The 21,167-nt window shown below is 46.3% G+C and overlaps 1 protein-coding gene across 1 annotated transcript in view; it reads right to left on the reverse strand.

The window, feature by feature from the left end:
• Window positions 1–1,170: 1,170 nt before the first annotated feature.
• Window positions 1,171–21,167, reverse strand: part of LOC144153902 (uncharacterized) — a 32,688-nt gene continuing 12,691 nt past the window's right edge. Inside the window, exons 2-5 of the mRNA XM_077685653.1 lie at window positions 14,752–14,866; window positions 10,890–11,539; window positions 6,421–7,346; window positions 1,171–2,356 (exon numbers count right to left, since the gene is read on the reverse strand). Of these exons, the coding sequence (XP_077541779.1) occupies window position 2,356; window positions 6,421–7,346; window positions 10,890–11,539; window positions 14,752–14,866 (1,692 nt within the window). The 3' untranslated portion in view covers window positions 1,171–2,355. The remainder of the gene's footprint in view (window positions 2,357–6,420; window positions 7,347–10,889; window positions 11,540–14,751; window positions 14,867–21,167) is intronic.

The following is a 21,167-nucleotide window of genomic DNA, read 5'->3' on the forward strand; positions in this document are numbered from 1 at the left end:
CCGAAGAAGAGCAGACTCCAGAAACTTTTGGCTGCTAGATTAGAACGGGACCAAATTAAACGTGAATCCTGAGTGACATTTTTGCTGCGGGTTTCCAAGGGAACCAAATGAATTCCGGAATTTTCTGGTCCAGAAACTTGACAAATAAACTAAAAGTCTAGACTACCGCTTGATTGAGAAACATGTAATAATGCAAGTGCGACTAGTAGCAGCAAACCCGAATTCACCTCATCTCTCCTTTGAGGTGGCCTCCCACAGTATGGGTTTCATTTGAACAAGGGGAATGACGGAGCAGCTATAAGTGAGAAAAAGCAGACCCCAATCTAGCAGAAGCATTGAAAAATAAGGAGCCACTGTAATGACGTTTACTTCTCTTCCAAGGCTGACTTACCACTGAAATATTCCGCTGGGTCAAATTGGAGGGTGCGCAGAAAAGCCAGTCATTCACAGAAAAAGTCGCAACAAACGTATAAGCGCACATCGCGTGCGCAGCCTCAAGGCAAAATGAGAGTTCAAAAAGTTTTCCGCTTTTATTTCCGAACACACGAATGGTTACGTTGTGTTGAAAATACAACCGCCTGCCTGCTCCAGCGCAAATACATTTCATGCAGCACTATGCTGAAGCAGCACCTCTTTATACTAAATATCGAAAGGGGCGTTCGTTGGGCAAACTTGTGCTCACAATTCATCGGGTAAGAGCACCGGGCATGCCAACCTAAAATTGGGTAAAAGCATGTTCATGTTATACATTTCAAGCAAAGTTTGTGATGTGCCGCCCTACGGCAAGGTGGAGGGAAAGGGGGCTCTGAACACTTGGTGCGGTGGTTTCTAAACACTAGAAGGGGTGCACCACGTTGAATGTCGCTCCGGTCTCGCCCCCAGCACTGACCCCTACTTTTCCCTTCGAACACGTGAAGCCACACGTTACGAATGGTAGGCTTAACAATATAGAAATTAGGGCGATTTGGCGGGTGTTCAACTTGGAGTGGTACAGCGCAAACACACGGAGTACAGAGAATTAAAACACAGAACGGACGCTGTCCTGTGCTTTATTTTTCGGTCCGTCGTCTTTTTGCGCTGTACCACTTCGACGTGAACCCTAGACGAGTTCATAAATGGTTTTTTTATATTAAATACATTTCAAATCGTCATCAGAAATGTGCGCGTTTTGTGGAAGCAGGGGTCAGGTGACCTATAAGTGGTGGCCGCTAAGCTGCGTTCTTGTCGATGATAATTTGCTTTTTAGAAGCATCTCCAAAAAAAGAAGTCTTCGTAGGACCCAAGCCTTCTTGCAGTACGTGAGAAATTAAGCTTGTGTTTTACTGGAAGCTCACCGTAATGGAGGGCTGTGGGTTAATTTTAAACTAGTTTTGCTTCTTTTGCATGGGCATAATTATTGTACACGTGGTGCACACCGTTTTTCTCATCAAGTGTAAAAATGTATGCTGCTGTTTGGAATCAACCATGTTACCTCGTCTCCATCTTTTCAAACGCTCTTGTCAATGATCCACTGCGGAAGGTTACAGGACATGTTTTGCTTCCAATGAGGTAAACAAGAAGACGCGCGTGTTGTGGCAGCCACGGTCAGAGCCAAATGACCGAAAAGGCCTAAATATAGATTTAGACATTTTGTCACCCTCTCTCGATACTTTCACTGAAGAGTTGAATGGCGACAATTTTTAACTTGTCCATAAATTAAATGGCGACTGTATTTAATTCTTTGTTCAAACTGGGTGAGCTTAAGCTGTTTGTCGTTTCCATGCTATCCAGACTTCAAATAATCTTAAACGTTTGTCCCTGTAGTCTGAAAGGTCATATTTAGAATACAATTAGTTTTGTTTCTTGCACGCAAAAAACAAAAAACTGGTTCATTTTTCTTAATACGGATGATTGGTCTATGCAAAATAGAGGCGAAATTCAAACGTGAGAAAAGTAGTATGTGGCTACGTAGGACTTTCAAAGACGCTAAATTACTTCGGGTGTAGGAACAATTGAGTTGGCTGTCGGAGTAACCAGTCAGGGTCCAATAGTGGAGGTGATCGGTAAAAACAAACTACGCGTTCTAATGCGCCATTTCGTTTTATTTTTATAATGACATTGACAATGTACACGGCGACACATGGTAATACAGGCGAAAATGTGAACAACACAGGTACTCTTCAAAAAAACTGTCTATCTTACAAAATACTGTACAAGGGCACTCTGGCGTTCACCCGGGCCACTCCTGAACGAGAAGCGCGTTTCGCTCGTTCGTTTTAGTCGTCAACAGCAGTGGCAGGGGGACCGCTTTCGGGTGGCAGCGCCCGGTCACCCTTTATTAGTTTTCTCTTTCCCAAGTTTTCATATTTTGGTCCATCTGCAAGTACAATCGACATGCGGTTATCTCATTGCGGTTATTTTGAGCACCCGACACACGGTCGCACACAATGGTAGAGCACAGCTATCACACACTGCTGCGAAATTTTAACGGTTTCACATTGTAAACGATGTTACTCTATTAAGAGGTTACATTTACTTTTAAGAAATCCAAGAAATCACCGGAAAGTAGCTTGAAAGTCACCACTGCTTCATACGTTTTCTTGAATGTCTCGATTTTTTCTTTGAAGCCCGCGACAAAAACGGTATCAAACCTTGTATCATGGTATCAAATGGTATCAAAATGGTATGAAAAATGGTATTAATCAAATTTGTATTTTTCTTCGTGGCCCCTTTTTACGTCTCGCAATTCGGAGGGCAAGCTATAACAAATGAACGAGAACTGCGTACTAACCAAGTTCTTAAATTTAATGTGATGTTTCCGACTTAACCACTGTTAAAGTTGGTATGGTTTACTTTCCCCCTCATTTTACGTTAAAACTGTCCGAGAACTAGATTTTTTTTACATTGGAGTATCTCTCCCTTTTTGAAGAAAAATCAATCCCCGCCCCACCTCCCCCCTCCACTCCCCGTTTGTCAAAGCACCTTGACATTATGTACTATGTACAAGCTTTCAAATGCGCATAGGTCACGGGCAAAGCAAACAGCCTTGCTTTAGGCCCTATTGTAATAATAAGTATTGCTAATACTTACTTCTAGCGTAATTATTTTCAATGGCTTAATACTATATTTTCCTCAAGTCTCTACAAAATATGGGAACATAATGTACAAATTATTAATCACTCATTAAATCTTCGTTGCTGCCACGCACGGGCGTTTTGTCGACAGCCATTCATATATTGACGCTATAGATGTTCAAAATCATTTCACTAATGTCGGAACTATATTTCCTATAATGCATTTCTTATTTCTTATAACTCTTGAACAGTTCAATATTTTATGCTCTAAAAGTTCGCGTCGAAGGCGGAAAAACAGGATCTATTATTAATAAAAGCTTCACAAACAGGTAACAAAGTTGCAGAAAACCACGGTAACCCTCCGCTTAATAAGACGTGAGAGCCAATCTCAGCAATCTAGTTTTCGGTAACAATTTCTAGTTGCAGTTCTGCATCAGTGCCACTTCGGTTTAGTGGTGCCGCCTAATGCGTGCTACTGTCCTGTCATGAGTGGTCGCGGATAGAACGATATATATTTCTACGCAAAGGAGCAAGTAGCACTGTAGACGTTGATCATTTCAAAATAGACAATAAATATCAAATAAAACTTTGGTTAATTGAAAAAAGCATCCTGTGATAGCTAACTAAACTCAATTTTAGTCCCGACTGACGTTTTGTAAATAAACAGATAAATAAAAAAATCACATGCCTGGCTAGACGACGTCTGAAGTGACGTAATGGGGTAATACTGAAAACAAAACCTAGTTATCATTGTGATAACTGTGCGTTAGCATTCAAGTGATATCAAAAAACCGAACTACAGGCTCATCTAAAATTACGCAGTCATTTTTCTTCGCGGTGAATTTGGTCGGCCGCCACGAGTCGCAGGAGCAAGTCCTCATGACGTCGTAAGAACCCACCAAGAACGCGGCCGGGGAGTCGTCACTGCTTCGTCTCTCTTATTCAATATCTACCTTAGTTGATGGTAGTTTTCGTCTCAACTTGCATCTTTGTTATTGTGGCAATAGTGTCTTGTATTTTGTCTTAATGGCCCCTTCACATAAGGGATCACGGCAATCGCCTCGTGTATTCGCTCGACCTCTTAGGCGGGGGTTCAGACTGTTGCCGCAACTGTCGTAGTAGCTTTAAAGAATGACGTCATTTCACGTCTCGGCCAACCAAACTGCGTGACACGCCGTTTTTGTTTTTTTTTATTTACGTAGATCACGATACGGCTTTTGCGTCGGTAGTCTGAACATAGCCTTATCTGCGAAAACAGCGCAGTTCTTTTTTGCGGTACATTCCGATAATAATAATTTTCTTTTTATTTTTTGCCAAGCGCGTCTGCATTGGCTCGCGCATTCCCATGATAATACCGACAAGGCTTGAGACAGCTGGTTATTTTTTTTTTACACCGGCATTATCGTGGCAGAAGCAATATTTGTGAAGTCTTTGTTGAGCGTCATTGCAATAACAAAGACAAGTTAGCGGTGACAATACCAGTTTCTCACGTGCTCTCTCCTCACAACTCGTTTTGCTTGGTCATTTAAATTACTTGTGAACAATTTATCTCGCAATACCTCACAACGCTTTTGTTCGCAGCAGCTTCATTCCAACTGAAGTATCTAGTTGAATGAGTGCATAAGTATAAAATGTGAGTGAGTGAGTCCCTGTACCTGTTCGTGTTGTATTTGTGTTTTGCATTAATTTTTTTCCGTCAATTTGTTGCAGCAGTTCGAACACGACGGCGATGGCGATCGCCCCACACTTTTGGCTTATCTGAACCTTTTCCATACTTTCGGAGTGACCGTTGCATTGCCAATTGGGTTGCCTCGTGTGACGACCCGTTGCATCTTCTGTTGCACTAGCCTATGGAGACCGGCAGTTTTCCTACAGTGTCATGTCTCCAGTCAGTAATTCTTTTGGAGACCCCTGCACCGGGATTACTGGGCGGCGCCGTGAATCATTCAGAGCAATGTGACAATAACGTTTGCCCGTCCCATTAGTGGCTGTAGCCGCACAAGTTTGGACTTTGTGTTATTCTCCTGCAGCTCGAGGTCCCCTTCCTGAGATTAGCGCAGGTAATGGCGTCGAATGTATTTCTGGGCGGTAAGTCTCAGATTGCAGTGAGGCAGAGCTCACTAAATTTGGGCAATGGATGATCGCATCGTCAGTGCGATTATCATTTACCATGCGTTATGTTCTGGAGGTGCACATTGCGATTATCAGGTTCATTAGGGCACGTTCTTTAAGCTCCGACTTGTATTAACGATGATGTGCAGTCTGCAAACAAACTAGAATAACAGTGCTGGAGTAAACGTCTGCTCGAAATTTGCTACTTAAATATTTCTCGTACTGGAGCACCCCTCAGAGCATCGTATTTTTCGGTGACTGGTTACGACGCGTATAGCGAAAAAAGTAAACGTTAAGTAATGCTTGTATTTAAAGCAATGTGCTAGTCACGACTACCATGGTGGCGCTTTTGTTCAATTGTAATCGTTCACAATACGCTGCGGACTTGTCTTAATGTTATTAATATGTGACACTGATTTTCTATTAGAAGAGCCTTCACAAGAAGGGGTTATTGTACTAAAGTGTGAAGACGGGCTCAGTTGTCAGTCAGCGCCCGTGTTTGTCTTTTCTCGTCTTCCGTGCCGTTTTTTGCGCTGTTTTTTGCCTTAAGGGGTTATTGCTTTCACGAGCATTCGCTCTCGCAAGCATGCCACCATGCCGGTGGCTTGCTACGATTCTCTGAATAACTTTTCAAAAGTGAAAAGCAGCTCCAAGTAATTTACAGCTGACTGCTGCAGGGAAACGTAACGATACCTTAAAGAATTTCCCACAGACGGGACTCTGTAGGTCAACTTACAGGCTCTGTGCGTTGACGAATGGGCCTATCATACTCGTACCCCTCCCATCCAATGCAACGCGATGAAAAAAGTTAATGAATCTGCCTAAAGTATCAGGATGGTTCCGTTCGGTTCGGCAGGGTGGCCGACAGCTGTCAGCATACTTGAATAGCCGAAAATGTTTCTGCAATTATGTGCCGTAATTATGCGCGGAGTTTCCATGCAACAAATTGACACTAAAAAAGCAATACTGTACTTGATAGTAAGCATTGATACATACAATGTCCGTTAAGGGCGAAATTTCAGTAACAGTTGGGGGACAGTTAAGGGTCAGGGTCTTAGAAATACCTTTCTAGCCAAATCATTTTGCTGTCGTTTGCATCAGAGCAAAACCGCAACTATATTACGAAGACAATACTACGAAGAACTGTCTCTGTCAAAGCTGCATTTAGTGAAATGGATATTTTTCCTCGTAATTGAATTACAGAATTATTTACATACGTCCTCGTGTTTCCCCAAAATTGTAATTAAGGACCTACCAGTTCCAAGGAATGTTGTACCTCGCCGCGACGGCTTTGAGATTCTGAGGGCCACCGACCATAGACGCCGCTCGACTCAGGAGGGCGTTGTACTTTTGCAAGGCGGCCCTGTTCGCGTCCGCGAACTGACTTCCAGAGTAGAACGACGAGGGATCCGTGAACCTGCTGAATGACTGCTGTTGCGCTCCGCTGTACTGCTGTGGAGAAGCCTTGTACTGTGGCGCGCCGCCCGCCGCGTACGACTGTCCTACCGCTGCGACGGCCTGGTACGCTCCGTATGACTTTCCACCTTCCCCGCCAGAGCTTCCGTCCGAGGTGACGATGATCGTCTGGCCTTCTCCTCCGTCACCTCCGTAGGTTCCGTATCCTTTCGCTGCGGCCGCTGCTTTGAAGGCCGCAGCGTTGACACCGTACGTAGGCTGCCCGGCCGGATACGCGCTAACCTGGTAGCCCGCCTTGCCGTATCCCCCTGGTGCCGCATAACTCGGCCCACCGGCGCCACCGTAGCTGGGCCCTCCGGTGGCTGCGTATCCGCGTCCCAGAACGGCGCTGTAGCTGGCTCCTCCGGGTCCACCACCGTAGCTCGGTCCTGCGTAGCCGGGGCCCGCGGCGTAGGCGCTGGTAGCCGGCCCTCCCCCGTATCCTCCTTTGCCCTGTGCACCGTCTGTCACCTCGTACGACACCTGCTGGCCTCCGATGGCGTTTCCAGAGGCGCCGGCCTCCCCGCTGTAGGACTTCGCTGGTGAGGCTTCCACGCTGTACGCGTCCTGGACGGCATATGGGGTGTAACTTTTCTGGGAGACGATGCTCGTGCCATGACCGCCATGACTGCCGTGGCCAGCTGGGCCGCCATGACCGCCGTGCGCGCCTCCCGGGTGGGCAGTTACGTAGACGTGCTCTTGGCCGTCACCTCCTTGGGCGACGACCTGTGACAAGTGTGCAGAAGTAGTACGTTGTTATTTCAACTGAGACAACAGTTAGTTGGACAGTTGTTGTCCAACTGTTGTCCAACAGTTAGTTGGACAACAGTTAGTTGGACGTTTCCATGCCGTCTACCGCAATAAAGCTACCCCTGTTCATCATCATCATCATCATCATGACGAATTTCTTGTTTAGGCGATTCCATACGTTTTCATTGCTGCTGGCTCCTTACGGTAGGGCTAGAATTCGCTAAACTAGTTCATTTCTCCGGTCAATTTTGAAGTAAAAGTACAAAAAACAGTGACTGAGCAGCTCGCCGACTTCGTTACATCAAGGTTAACCGCCGCGGCGTGTGGTTAGATAGAGGTCGCAAACACATGTGCTTCAATGGGAGTGGCGATGGGGAATTGGAAAACTTCGTTAAATCCAGGAATTCGGTACATAAAGGTTCGTTACATCCAGGTTTGACTGTACATCCATAAAACACCATATTTGAGCCCCTTAATGTAAGCTTCACTGTTATACACGACTGTTTTGCTGAGAAGACATTTATGTACACTGCATAAAAAGTTTATATGGAAATGCGAAAACCGTGGAGCCTTACAATAAATACCTTCATAAATGATATCTATCACCATGAAGTGCTATGAAACAGGTCTTTTAAGAGTCGGAATTACTACTATAGAAAACTCCATTGGTGGGAAAACGTTTTGGATAGCACAAAGTACAATATTCTAAGAGCCTTTTATTACCCACAGAACGCCCTATGCAAGCCTAAAAAGCGCAATGCACAGAGCTTCGTTAAAGTTGGTTTCACTGCTACACATAAATGCATTGCCATGACAAGCTATTCAGGTGGAGAATAGGGAGCGTGATAAGTACGAAAGCCCTCGCGCTTTTCATTGATTAAATTTTCGTATGCGTGGGAATTATGACGCACAGGCGGGCAGACGGGCTTTACTTGTTGTGTCCAGATAGAAATTTCTAAGCATTGGAAACCCTTTTCCCCTGGCACCTGGGTCGCGGGTCTTTCGCTACCCTGGCTGCCGGGGTACGACATAAAAGTCAATTATTATTTACCGCGGGGCAATATGGCAGCTCACTCGAAGGGGGGATCTGTGAACCTGAAAATAGCCCAAGGAACATAATGCGCATTTAAAACTGCCTTTAAATTTCACGCTCCATTTAGTGGACCAAATAAAAGAGGGTTATCAGGTTTTTTATCGCCCCGTGACGCGCACGTGTAAGATCCATAGTTTTATTTTTCTAAACGAACCCCCAAAAAGAAAATAATTGTAGCATGTGTTTGTATCAATTAGCCTTCCTTTGAGAGGGCACTTCGTCTTCTCCACTACGCTGTTTCTGACTACTTGTACCGAAGTGACATGCGAATGACATTGCATAAGACCTTCAGGCAACAACACCAAAGAAAGGACGCGGGTAACGCAAACACATGCAAGTACCGTCACTTGCGGAATCTCTAAATTGGGTGCGCGTTTCTTTTTGTTTTCTCTTTCATGTGTTCTTCGGCTACCACAAGGTAGACCTCTTTTGTCCCCAATGAAGTTGTTCTGGTGTTGCATGTGTGAGTTCTGTGCATAGAACCGCAAACAAATTAATCGTAATAATGAACGATTGTAGAGACGCTATGAATAAAAACTGGCCCTGTTGCACAATCATACTGGTTACAGTGAATGCATAAGCTTGCACAGTTATATCGAAGCGCACCTTGACGCCACTGCGCGAACACAAAAATTGAAGCAACAGCAACAACTATAACAACAGGACTTTACAGGCACAGAAGTACTTTTCCCGAAAGCATTGTGTTAACAAAGGTGCCGGGATCAGCTTCCAGAGTTCATCCCCTGTGGTGCGAAGCATTCACAACATACCAAATACATAGACAAAATAACCAAATTAAATAAAATATTTTAGGCCCAGAGCACAACACAGCAAAAATTTGAAACCCAAATACATGCATAGCAACCACACACGAGCTTTTGTTTTAAGCTCTCACAGACTGCAAAGCTAAGGAAGATACTGGTATGTTTACTCTGGGGATTTTTACTGTGCTTTAATAGGTGCGGAGGGGGGGCGCGGCGGGGGGGGGGGGGGGGGGGGGGAGTCTTTTTAGTCTTGTGGCGTTTGATGGTCGCATGATCTTTATATTGTTACGGGGCATTGAATAAATTCCCCGCAAAGAGGACGCTACATGTACTCCGGGATCATCATCAAGAAGAGACATGAATAGGACGCTGACGGTGAGGCGCGTGGCGTTCGTTTCCTGGCTTGCGCGGTGCTCTCTTCAACCCTGTTTTTGTAATACCTAGCCTCTAAATAAGTATTGTAAATACAACGTTGTGAATACCACTTTACCTTGTATCAATATCGCCATACCGGCGATGCGCAGCTGTCTTGGCCTTTATGTCACATTAACCACCCGCCCAGAGTATTCGTGTATGCTGCATAAAGGAATTCTTAGTGGAACACCCACTGTAGTCGTATTGAGGAGCGGCACAACTTTACAGGATGTGGCGAATATTGCAAGGCACTGCTTTTACGAAGGCGCGGCCCTTTATGCAGCTTCGGCTATACATTTAGCTTGTAGAAAGCGATCCGTAGGGCCTCTCGCTTGCGTCCTCCTCAGCAACATCCCGTTGCTTCCTATACATCCCTGGGTAGAGCTGGTTGGCGGAGAAGTTAGGGGCTGCTCTTCTGGGAGATTGCACTCTGTAAATTAATAGGTGGGACCAGTGGTGCCTGTGTGAGAGCTCAACGAAGAGATTTTCAGATAGCAGTTGAGAGCCGACACAGTGAGTGTCGGCTGTGAGAGGTCATTGTGCGTGTATTGAGTTTGTGGAAGCCTGAAAGCAGGAAAGAAAGCCTAGCCGTTAAAGCCCTGCTTAAATTTCTTAGTGTCTCCTCTCTGGATTCTCGGCTGTAGGTTGCGACAAAATTTAGCCGACTGCAAAATAATCTCTCAATGGTTTTTTTTATGGACGATAATCATGTGCTGAAAAGTGACTGTAATCATCTGATTCAGCGCCCCGTTGCATGTGAGACGTTTATTGGTTTTACTGCTTGTACATAGTTCACTTGTCGATTTGATTGTCATTTATCATACCTGCCATATTAATTCCTTTCTCTGTTTATCCCTAGTACCCTCCCCCCAGTGGGAAATACCAGTGAAACTCTCTTCTGTTGAGCAGAGCAGCATCCTCAAAGAGGCCTCTAACGAGCGCCATAAAAATTCCAGCCCTGTGTGCAGATTTATTCCTGACCGCACAAAATGAGCCTTGCTGGACTGTTTCAGGAAACTATACGTACTTGCTCACAGTGGAGGAAGCTGCAGCAGGTAGAACTTACTTGCTATACTAACGCGCCATCTATCATCCGTTTAAAATACTGAAGGAGTTCCGGTTCAGTTATCGGTCTGGTAACCGCGCCTATCAGGAATATGCTGAAGAGCTATCGGAACGATACAAATCTTTGTAGCAGGAAAGCACTTGTATCAGCGTGGCGAGCGTGTAGACTCTCCGTAAGCCTACCTGGTAAGCGTGTCCATTCCCGTAGGCGGCTGTGGTGTAGCTTTTCCCGTTGCCAGTAGCCTGCTCTGCCGAGACGTCTCCGCTCGGGTAGGATGACGACGGGGCGTGGGCGACCTGGTAACCTTGCTGGTAATGGGGACCCCCGGCTCCAGCAGACGGACTGGCGTAGGAGACGTACGACTTTGCGTCCTCCTGGGACGCCGTTGCGGGCACGGCGCCCACAGGAACGGCGTACGACTGACCGTGGTACTGGAACGTCCTGGCCGTGCCCGGCGCGCCAACCTGGATCTGCTGGCTGACGCTGTAGCTCTTGGCGGCCGACAGGGCGTTCTGGTACGCGGCGGGCGAATAGCCGCGTCCACCCCGCGATCCGCTAGAGTAACTCCCGACGATGCTCTGCAGATGTCGGCCGCCGTGGACGTGGTCTTCTGGGCAGGGCTGCTCGCGGCCGTACACGACGGGGCCGGTGGTGACGCGTCCGCCCGTAAAGTGGATGGGCACCTGGGCGGCGTACGTGGGCTGCCCGGAGCTTTCGTCCGGGTTCACGACTCGGATGGAGAGCAGGATGCCCTTGGCCACCTTGGACGAACCCAGCGTCACATCTGCCCCTTGGAATTGCGTTGGTAGGCTGGCGTACGGTGATTTACTACCTGCATGTTCCGAGGGAAAAGCGGCCACAAATGTCGGGGTGTACAGTGGCTTACGTGGAATGTAGAAGTTTATTTCTCCGCAAACTGCTAAATTTTTATCTCTCTCTACATGCTCTAACACAAAAAAGAAATCAAGATTAGGACAGCCCAATTAAGTTGGCAAGAACCGGGACTAGCAGAACGGGTTTGTCGATGTTACTCAATGCGAGCAGAAGGACTCAAGCGGCCAGCGAATGATCGGTGCCTCAACACCTCTACCCATGTAGATTTGCAGGCCTTGAGTTGCCCCCCACCTTTCAACAGCACGCGCAAACCCGCTTAAATTATTTGTGAACGCAATAAGAGTTTTATGAGTGTGCACTGCAACACATATGTACATCAATTTACAAGTTTCAGGAACAGAATCGCCTCGCAGAAGTTAAAGAAAAGCACCAAATGTTTAGCTGAGTGCTTCAACAACATAGCAGTCCCTAACGCAGACAAGTGCTTGTCAACGTTAGATCATGGCTAGGGTGCTCCCAACGAAGATTGTATTCGAAGAAAAATAGAAAGGAAGAAAACAGTAACACTGACAAAAGCGATCAAACGGACTAACACATTACAGCATCATGGCAGGCAGACATAAGCCTTTATTTTCAATAAGATGGGATGCTAGTTGGGCCAGTATCTGCTCTACCGGGGCGCAGAGTGAACGTCGCCTTGGTAAATCATTCGGCGAGTCTGTATGCCGAGCACTGGGATTTGGCGATATTACCCATCGGGTTTCTCATTGAAACTCGGGAGTGAGCACTTTCTGTGTTAAGACTACGATAGTAAGCACGATCTGGCAAATATTTCAGCCCACACAAAATCAGCTGCTGTAGGCCTTTTCGTTGAAGCATTAAAGAATGCAAGGCCTATCGAAATGCTACCAGAGTAGTCAAAGTACAAAGATGCAAGCATACTCCATTTCCTCCCCCTCCTCTGTGACTTTCACCGTCTAAACTATAGACAGTTGCCATATAATCGTGAGATCTAAGTTATGGAAATTACATTGCTGCCAACAAGTTACCTATGCGTCGAGGTATCATCGAGTCCTCACGCGCGCGTAATATTTATTTATTTATTTATTTATTTATTTATTTATTTATTTATTTATTTATTTATTTATTTATTTATTTATTTATTTATTTATTTATTTATTTATTACAATACTGTCAATGCCCCACCGGGCGTTATTGATAGGAGTGGGGAAAGTTATACAACGGGTAAAGGTTCCTGGTGATGGAGGCGGGACGGGCTCCACTGGGCGGCTGTCTTTGTGTAAAAGGAATTGAAATGCACATTTGTTCGGCACGTTAACTTTAAGTCTGGGGTCGATGCATTCTTTAAAGTAAGCAGGAGGCAAGAGAAGGTTGTGTTTTATGTCAGGAATTTGTGCTCGAAAGCAGATTCCAGAGACTTTCCTTCTGACTAATAATTAAAGCAACCCAAGGTTCGATTTGATAGTAAATACGCTTGCCGTGCTGGAGTAGTTAGAAGCAATAAAAAATAAAATAATGGTGCCTAATTGGTCGGCCCACCTGTATTTACAACTGTGGTTCTCGTGGTTACGGCTTCTTTTAAGGGCAGCGCAAACAGGAGCGGCTGGACATTCATGGGCCCTCAAGTTGGCTTAGATAGGATGACTATGATGATGATGATGATGGCGGTGGTGGTGAAGATAATATTAATGGTAATAGTAATAATGTGACGATGATGGCGCTGTTGATGATAAAACGAGCTGTCGCCGTAGCATGCGATAGCCATTACAGCTGTAGCGTTCACCCAGCCTCGCTTAAAAAAATTTAGAAAAACTATTTCTCAGTGATTAACATACGGAAACCTGCGCAACGTCGGCTGTTTATGAAAGGAAAAAAAACCGCGTGAGAATGCTCCCAGCTGTAGTTATTCCTGGGTACGGAAGTGCCCCTATAATTTGACATCGCATGCCTAAACCTGCGGCGGATGGATGATGTGCGGCTCTTATTTAAAACAAACCCACGCTCGCGGTTGAAATGAAAAATGTGCGTGTTTCTCGGCAGCGCCGAAATAAGCCTGTAACAGCTTCCCAGTGCCCAGATTTGCGGCTTATTTTCCGAAGATGAATATTTGTCGATGCTGCGCCACGGCGGAGAAAAAATTGAAAAAAAAAAAGTTATTCAGAATAGATGTTCAGCGTCCCGCAACGAGCCTCATACAAGTTTTGTTGCGCCATTCGCACAAATTATTTTTGCCCGCCATTTCCGGATTCGTCTTCCGCATTTACCGCGTCTTCCTTCATTACTGAAACGGCAGCCGAGCCATTTCCTTCCCCAGCATCGATTGAGCGCGCGGACACCGGTTCATGAAGGGGCGATAAGGGGGACAAAAACAGATGATGCTCGCGCACCCCGCTCATTACGAGTGGTGTTGCTTCTTCGCCGAAATAAATATGCGGGTTCGATCCGTGGGACATATTTTTGGAACAGGAATTCATTCCCAGCCGCTGCACTTTGGTGGCTGCCCTTTGAGCAGGTTTTAAGTAGATGGCACCGCAAAAAAAAACAAGAAGGAGACGACGCGAGCGTCATAGCTGGCTCGTTTGTGCAACATGCCGTGACGTCTGAAAGACTTTGCTTCCTGCAGGTTTCGAAAGCACCTGCGAGCGTGGCGCAACGCTGACAAGATGACGCTGAAGTTTCTCGATTGCCTCACCGTCTGACCCGTCCTCCCTCTTTTCATATGAAAGCACTAAGTGGTTCATTACGCGCAGAGGCCCTGGTCGCTGAAGCACAGCCAATAAACTCAAATTCGCTGCGACTCGTTCTACAGAACTTTCATCAGCTATAAAACACAACGAAAGATCGGATCACGCCTTTCGTAGCGCGTGCGTCGGAAATATGTGAAGAAATGCAAAGAATAGATGCACCCCTATTGGCTGGGGCACGTTCTATAGCGTGTGGCTAAGACATAACATACAAAAAAGGAGCTCGCTCATTGGCTGCGGTGAGTTACACACCACGCGCTTCAGATATAAAACACACAGCAAAAAGTGTGCTGCATGTCTCGGGAAGAACTTCCCAGTGGGGCCGCTTTAGCCCCCCTCCCTCGGCATCGCAATGGTCACCAGCACTTAAAGGGGTGCAGAATGCCCTGCGGGCATGCCCTGAAAGCTTATGACGTCATCGAAGCTTCGCTGTGAACCTCTTTACCTTTGTACGAGCTGTAAGACGAGTCACCGTAACCAGCTGTCGGCGTCGAGTAGCCACGACTCGAACTTCTCGAGCCGGCGGCGGCGATCGCTGCGCAAGCCAGCAGCGCGAGGACCTGCAAAAACCGACGAAATAAATGAATTCCATAAATAAAAGCACTGCCAACTAAAGTAAAAGTAAATGAAGACTGTACCAATAACTGAAAATCAAGTCAATTTTCCCTATTTCTGATACTACAAGTGATGGTCGGTGGTGCGCGCAGACGCAAGCACAAGCTTCTAGCTGGGTTCCTCATAAGAGCGAGCGAATCACCAATATGTCATACTCTGGATGACGTAGAATGCTTCTTAATGAGGTATGCCCATTTCACGTGCTAGACAAGTCGTCAAGGGTCCAGCTTTCCAAGATGCACACTGCTTTATAAGTTACCTATAAGGTCATTAACGGCTGCACATTCAAAGCAGTCAACAATACGAAACTACGGTGGTCCTGTGCCGTTGATCGCGACCTCTGGCAATTTTCAACTCTCTTCTCGTGCTCGCATTGGGTATTTCCGCATCTATGTCAGCTGCCACGTGGCACTAATCTGGCGGCAAAAAAGTTGGCTAGGTGCTCCATTTCATCCGGCGTACTTCACTGAAGTATAGGGTCTCTACTTGGACTTGGAAAATCGGACTTCTCCTGATTCCGTCGATTCTTCAGCCACTGCTTCTCTATCAGGATAAATCTCCTGGTGCATGACCCACGTGGAAACAGCGTATAGGTCTGCAATGTGCACCATCACCTTCCTCCATTAAATAACACCGGCACCATCCGTTCATGCCGAGGCTTCGGCTCAACACGCTGGACCAACTTGCTCTCCAACATTGTTCATCCCGTATGCACGAATTTAGTTTTGTTACGGAGCGACGGCCTTAAGTAGCTTTAAGCTAGCTTTAGCTTAGGTCACCCTCTCAGAACCATAAGGTGGCCGATAACAAGTTACGATCTTGATTTTATGTTCGAACATCCGAAAATACGTACGCGCATCTCGAGGGTATATCAGTGCTGGCGACTGACACCAGGTCACGGGCAGAACATGGCTGTCTGCTCACCGGGACCCACAAAACGTTTTCATTACACTGGTGCAGTGCCTCGTCTAGCCAGAGGCCACTCGAACTTGGTTTTGTCAGACGCTATGCACACTATCGTGTATGCTGATGGCCTACAGGCGTTTGCACCGTCCGTCTCCAAGCTAGTGAAGGTTCAGGTGCAGACCTTTATCAGAATTTCACGGCGGCAATACGAAACTTGCGCCGTGTCGATTACAATGGCACTGTCTCGAGAGACGACCGCAGTCTACTGGACATAAGCCCTCGGTTATGAATTCGCCGGAAAACTCCCCCCGCTCACATTGCGGCGGGCAGTTAATTCCTGCTATTCCACAATTATTCCGCGCGAGAGCGAAGGCTCTTTATTAGAGGAGAAAGCCGAGATTAATTATTCCGCGGCCACTATTGTTGCTCACAATAGCCCAGGTGAACAAGTTGAAACAACAGGTGCCTGTTCGTCGCGCAACGCGTCCTTTCATGCTACCGTGCGTAACAGACCTCCACATTATATGTGTTCAGCGGAAGGAGGTGTTGCTGCGGAGACTTGCGTTGTAATGGCCCTGTTACCCGCTGTGACCCGGCGTGGCCACCCTATTACCGGGCCACGTTAACCGTTATCTGCCTTTTCTGTACGGTCCCCGCTGCAGAAGCCCATTTAAATCACCCGGCATGGACACGCCGGTCACTAGAAGCAGCAAGGATGCGTCGCCTTCGAAGCACACGACTCCATGGCGCTGTGAACCCCATCACAACTCCCTCCTTGTATTTCTCCGAAAGGCGGCAGCAAGATCGTGTCTCTGGTGGCGTCTTGATTGTTGCGAGAGAAAGTGTTCCTGAATTAGGAAGAAAAGTCCGGTACTTTCTTGTAAAGTAAGGCGACGTCAGGGCCTTTGGGTTCAAATTCTTTTTATTCTTATCAAGCCCAGCGTGTCACATTTTCCAAATATATAGAGCGTTAATTTCACGAAGTTAATTATAAAAATGAAGCAATTCGCACACGTTGAGAGACTAAGCGGAACATTCATCCCAGCCCGAGTTGGAATACTTCTTATATTGGGGGACCTAGCCAGTCTGCTTCTCTGCAGAAAACATGGCAAATAGGCTTCAAGATGAATTATTGGGAATTTGATAGAAACGTTTAATTTACCTACACGGTGGGCGGAAGTAGTACCTGAATACGTGAGCCCGCTGTTGATTTAATGAATGGTTAAAATTTTTATTCAACAAGAGGTGCTGCTATTAGGGCACCCGTCCGGTGGAGGGGATCCTCAGTCTGGGATCCCCCGACTCTGGCTGGCTGCGCGGCCCCTGTTCATCAGGTCAAGCTGAATCGCAGAGTCCTGGCTGGCCAACCGCGCCGTTCACTGTTGAATGGAGGGATTGGAGATTGGTTGTTGACCTGGTATTTTCTGGCACTCCCATACCTGATGGTATAGGGTGCTGAGTGCTGGGCAGTGGCTTGATATTCGGTCCGATAAAATGGCATAGAGGAGTGTGCGGTTAGGATAGGTGTTGGTTTGAAGTCTTCTGAAGGTGGTAGCTTCATCTTCTGTGAGTTGCGGGTGTGGATGGGGGAACATTCGCCGTTGGTGTCGTTGGTGGGCCAAGATGTCCGTGTAGCGCAGGAGAAGTCGTTGATTTGATTCCAGGGGTGACGATCATCCCTAGAAGAGGGGAACGGCCCGGTGTATATAAGCGCGGGCAGCGGCGTGAGTCGCCTTGTTTCTCTGGAGGGATTCGTGACTAAGAACCCAGACTATGTAGACCTCGGGAGTGTTCATCCTTTTAATTGTTTGGACAATATAGAGGGCCATTTTGGAAATGCGTCCTCGTTGAAAATGTCTGCAAGCGGTCTGTGAGTCTTTGATTATGGTGACTGTGTCGTGGGCAGTAGTTACATGGGCTATTGCGGCTTGTTCGGCAGTGTTGATTGATTCTGATTCTGACTGTAGGGTTTTACTCGCCGACGCAACGCAGGCGATGAGGCGCGCCGTAGTGGAGGGCTCCGGATTAATTTTGCCCACCTGGGATCTTTAACGTATGCCGAAATCTCGTACATACGGCCGTTTTTGCTTTTCGCCTCCATCAGAAAAGCGGCCGCCGCGGACGGGAATCGAACCCGTGACCTCGTGCTCAGCAGTATCGATTGATGTGGTCTTGACCGTGATGGACGTTATTTCCTGTCCCTGTCCATTTACTACACAGGCTACATGGGCGGGATGTTGCGGATAAGGAGATGCGTCCACATAGAACGTATTGTGGCGAGGTGCATATAAATTTTGTATTCCAAAGATTTGTATCTTTTTGTGGACTACAACTTGTCTGCATTATCTTATTTCCATGGCGGCGCCGTTATTGCACCCTATTCCTTTATTATATCATTAAGATATTAAGTAAAACAACAACATTAGGTAATTAATTTATAATATATGCAGAAGACGCAGGATAATTAGGTCTATCGCTTATTTTAAAAAAAATCAATATTTTCGTTGGTCTGCTATATTTTCAACTTATTTTAAAGCCGCTTAATTCAAACTGCTTCATTACGTAAATTAGGTTCAGTCGTACTTTTTTTTCTCCTTGGCGGAACATATCTGCGGCATTTTACTCTTCTAGGTGCACATTTACATCCTTGTGTCACTAGCAGTCACAAATAAAGCCGATAAACTGCATATACCTGTCACAGGAATTAATTGGTTGCTCTTTCTGGCATCGGAAACTTTTTCAGCTCTCATATACAGACAAAGCAGTCATCCATTCTTCGGTTCTTTTTTTTTTTTTTTTTGAAGTGTGAATAGCCCTTCAGTATTTTGTGTGCATGCTGTATCATTAAATACATGAAATGTTTCATTAATACACAAGTTGGTATTTTTCCCCCTAGCCATATTTTTGAGTCACACTTCTGTTAATTCCGACTTCTGATAATTCAAACAAAATCCTGGAGTCCCACCGAGTTTTATTTATCGCGAGCTTAACTGTAATAAAATAAACATAATATAACATTTTTTAATAATGTAAATTTATGGCCAGAGGAAATAAGAAAAAGAGCTCAGCATTCCCTCGAAGCTTTTATTTATGAAACGACTTCAAAGTATCCCCTGTCACAAAAAATGTCGTCCCATAAGCGACCAGTCTGCTGACTTATCACGTGAAATTCGCCCGAAGTCCATGTTAAGTGTCAAGCTTTCATAAAATGACGTGATTGGCGGCATGACTGGTGGGGCATGTTAACAAGCAATACTTGTTTCCCATGTGAACCAGTGGGCCACAGTAGCAACTAATTTACATTTCCGGGAGCGAACTCCTCGAAGTTGTAGGTATCATCGTAATAGAAAAACCAGGTTGATGTGGTTGAGAGCCGAGTAGTCATTAAATTCGCGCATCTTGACCTCTGTGCGTAATTTCAGTGTAGCGCCGTAGTTACGGCGTCCTTAAGACATAACAAGGCTACACAACGAGGTCACGGGTTCGCTTTGCAAAAAGGCTGTGTGTCTGATGGAGGGAAAACACGCAAACGTCCGTGCACACCAGAATTAGGAACAGGTTTTAGAACATCAAGCCGCCTGCATCAATTCGTAGCCGTCCACTTCTGAGCGCACGGGTCTGGAGTTCGTTGAATAGCGAGTGAACATTTTTCACTGTTCGAGTGCCAATAGGCCAGCCTTGTAGACAAAACATTCCTCTCCACGAAGCGGGATTTCTGTAGGACCTGCGCAACCATCGATGAGAGAGACACGTGTTGTGCCTAAGGTTCTGTGAGGGCCCAATAAAACCTTGATCCGTTTGAAAAAACTAGCCTTTGGTAACTCGCTCAGCTTCATATCAACCACAAAAGACGCTTTTCTAACCTAAAAAACGCCAAAACTTAGCCGTGGCTTATCTCGGTTATGCCAGGATATACGTAGCGTGAGCTTGTGTTGAGCTGGTTATTCTTAGGTTTACTGGTTGTTAGGATTAGCTTGATTATCATGCTTACTGCTGCTAAAACGTTTTTCAATCCAATCCAATCCAATCCAATCGAAGCCAATCCAGTCGCGGTGGCAGCGGCTCCGGCGCGCCAGCTGTGCGGCGTGAGACGTCACTCCTCTTCGCGCATGCGCAGCCCGGCTCTCCAGCAGCCACGAGAAACGGCTCAACCTCGGCCAGTGTAGCTCAAGCTACAGAAATATTGAAGAACTTTGCAATTTCGCGCCACACTGACGTAATATGAGCAGTAGTGACGAAATATGGGCCAGTTCTAAAATCAATGTTATCAGTTTTTTAACTGGACGTTCGCATTCATATGATACGATCGAACGGAACTAGAGGCCCCACCGGCCACACGACAACCGCCCAGTCACGTTTCTTAACGGCGCCTGAGGTCGGCGGCCGCCAATCGCACCAACAAGATTCGGTGACGTCATAGAGATGTCACCGGAAAGTGCCTGGGGAGTCGTTACTACGTCGTCTATTTTCTTTAGCATATCGATTATTTGTTTGAATTTTGGAATAAAATTAACACGATTGTTATTGGGACAAAACAGTCTTTTTAATGAACCGAACTTGTATTTTGTCTTTATGGCCCCTTTAAATCATGTACCGACAATCTCCTTGGGACGCTTGATAAAGGAAAATGCTCAGGGAAATACGCCGACTTTCCAGGAAGGAAAAAAGGAAAGATTCACTGCGGTTGGTTTTCGCGGACGCCTGATCCGTAACGTGTATGTCTAGTCGTCACTTCCTCTCTATCTTTTCCTTAAGTGTTACCGACTTAGCCGCGGCCCAGTGCACTTGTACTGATAGCAGACGGCGTTAAAAGCGCCACGGGGAAGATGCTGCTTTTTGCTTTTTTTCAGGAAACATACGAATTCGGTATGCTGCCCGTCGTAAACTGTCTTTCCCGGACGCTCTTGTATAACCCGTTGGTCTTTTACGGGTCTTTGTTCCGGGAAGCCGGTTAGTCGGCAGAACCACTGGGATGCGGCGCGGACTAACCTCTTCTTTGCGTATACAGTGAACACGGAGATAAGATCCGACAGAGGAAGGAAGATCTCAGAAGCAAATCCCGTACTTGGCAGTAAGACTGCTTGGTACTGGGACGTGCTTAATGCCGGCTGTTTTTAGCAAAACCGTGGAACCCCTTTGCGCACCCAAGAAAAGGTCGGCGAAGCTGCGTTTAAAAGGGGCTTTTTTTTGAAGGCGAGAAACTTCAAGCACGAGGGGACAAAGAAGTAGTAATTCGAACATACCGCTGTAGGGCAAAAATTGATGAATAAGAAGCTGTGTTCGGAGCGCAGTCAGCAAGTGCTCCGTTTTGGACGCTTGTAAATATATCGTCTCATTTTC

The sequence above is a fragment of the Haemaphysalis longicornis genome, unplaced genomic scaffold, assembly GCF_048455015.1.
Source record: "Haemaphysalis longicornis isolate Haplotype H1 unplaced genomic scaffold, Haemaphysalis longicornis Haplotype H1 scaffold_9, whole genome shotgun sequence".
Lineage (NCBI taxonomy): Eukaryota > Metazoa > Arthropoda > Arachnida > Ixodida > Ixodidae > Haemaphysalis > Haemaphysalis longicornis.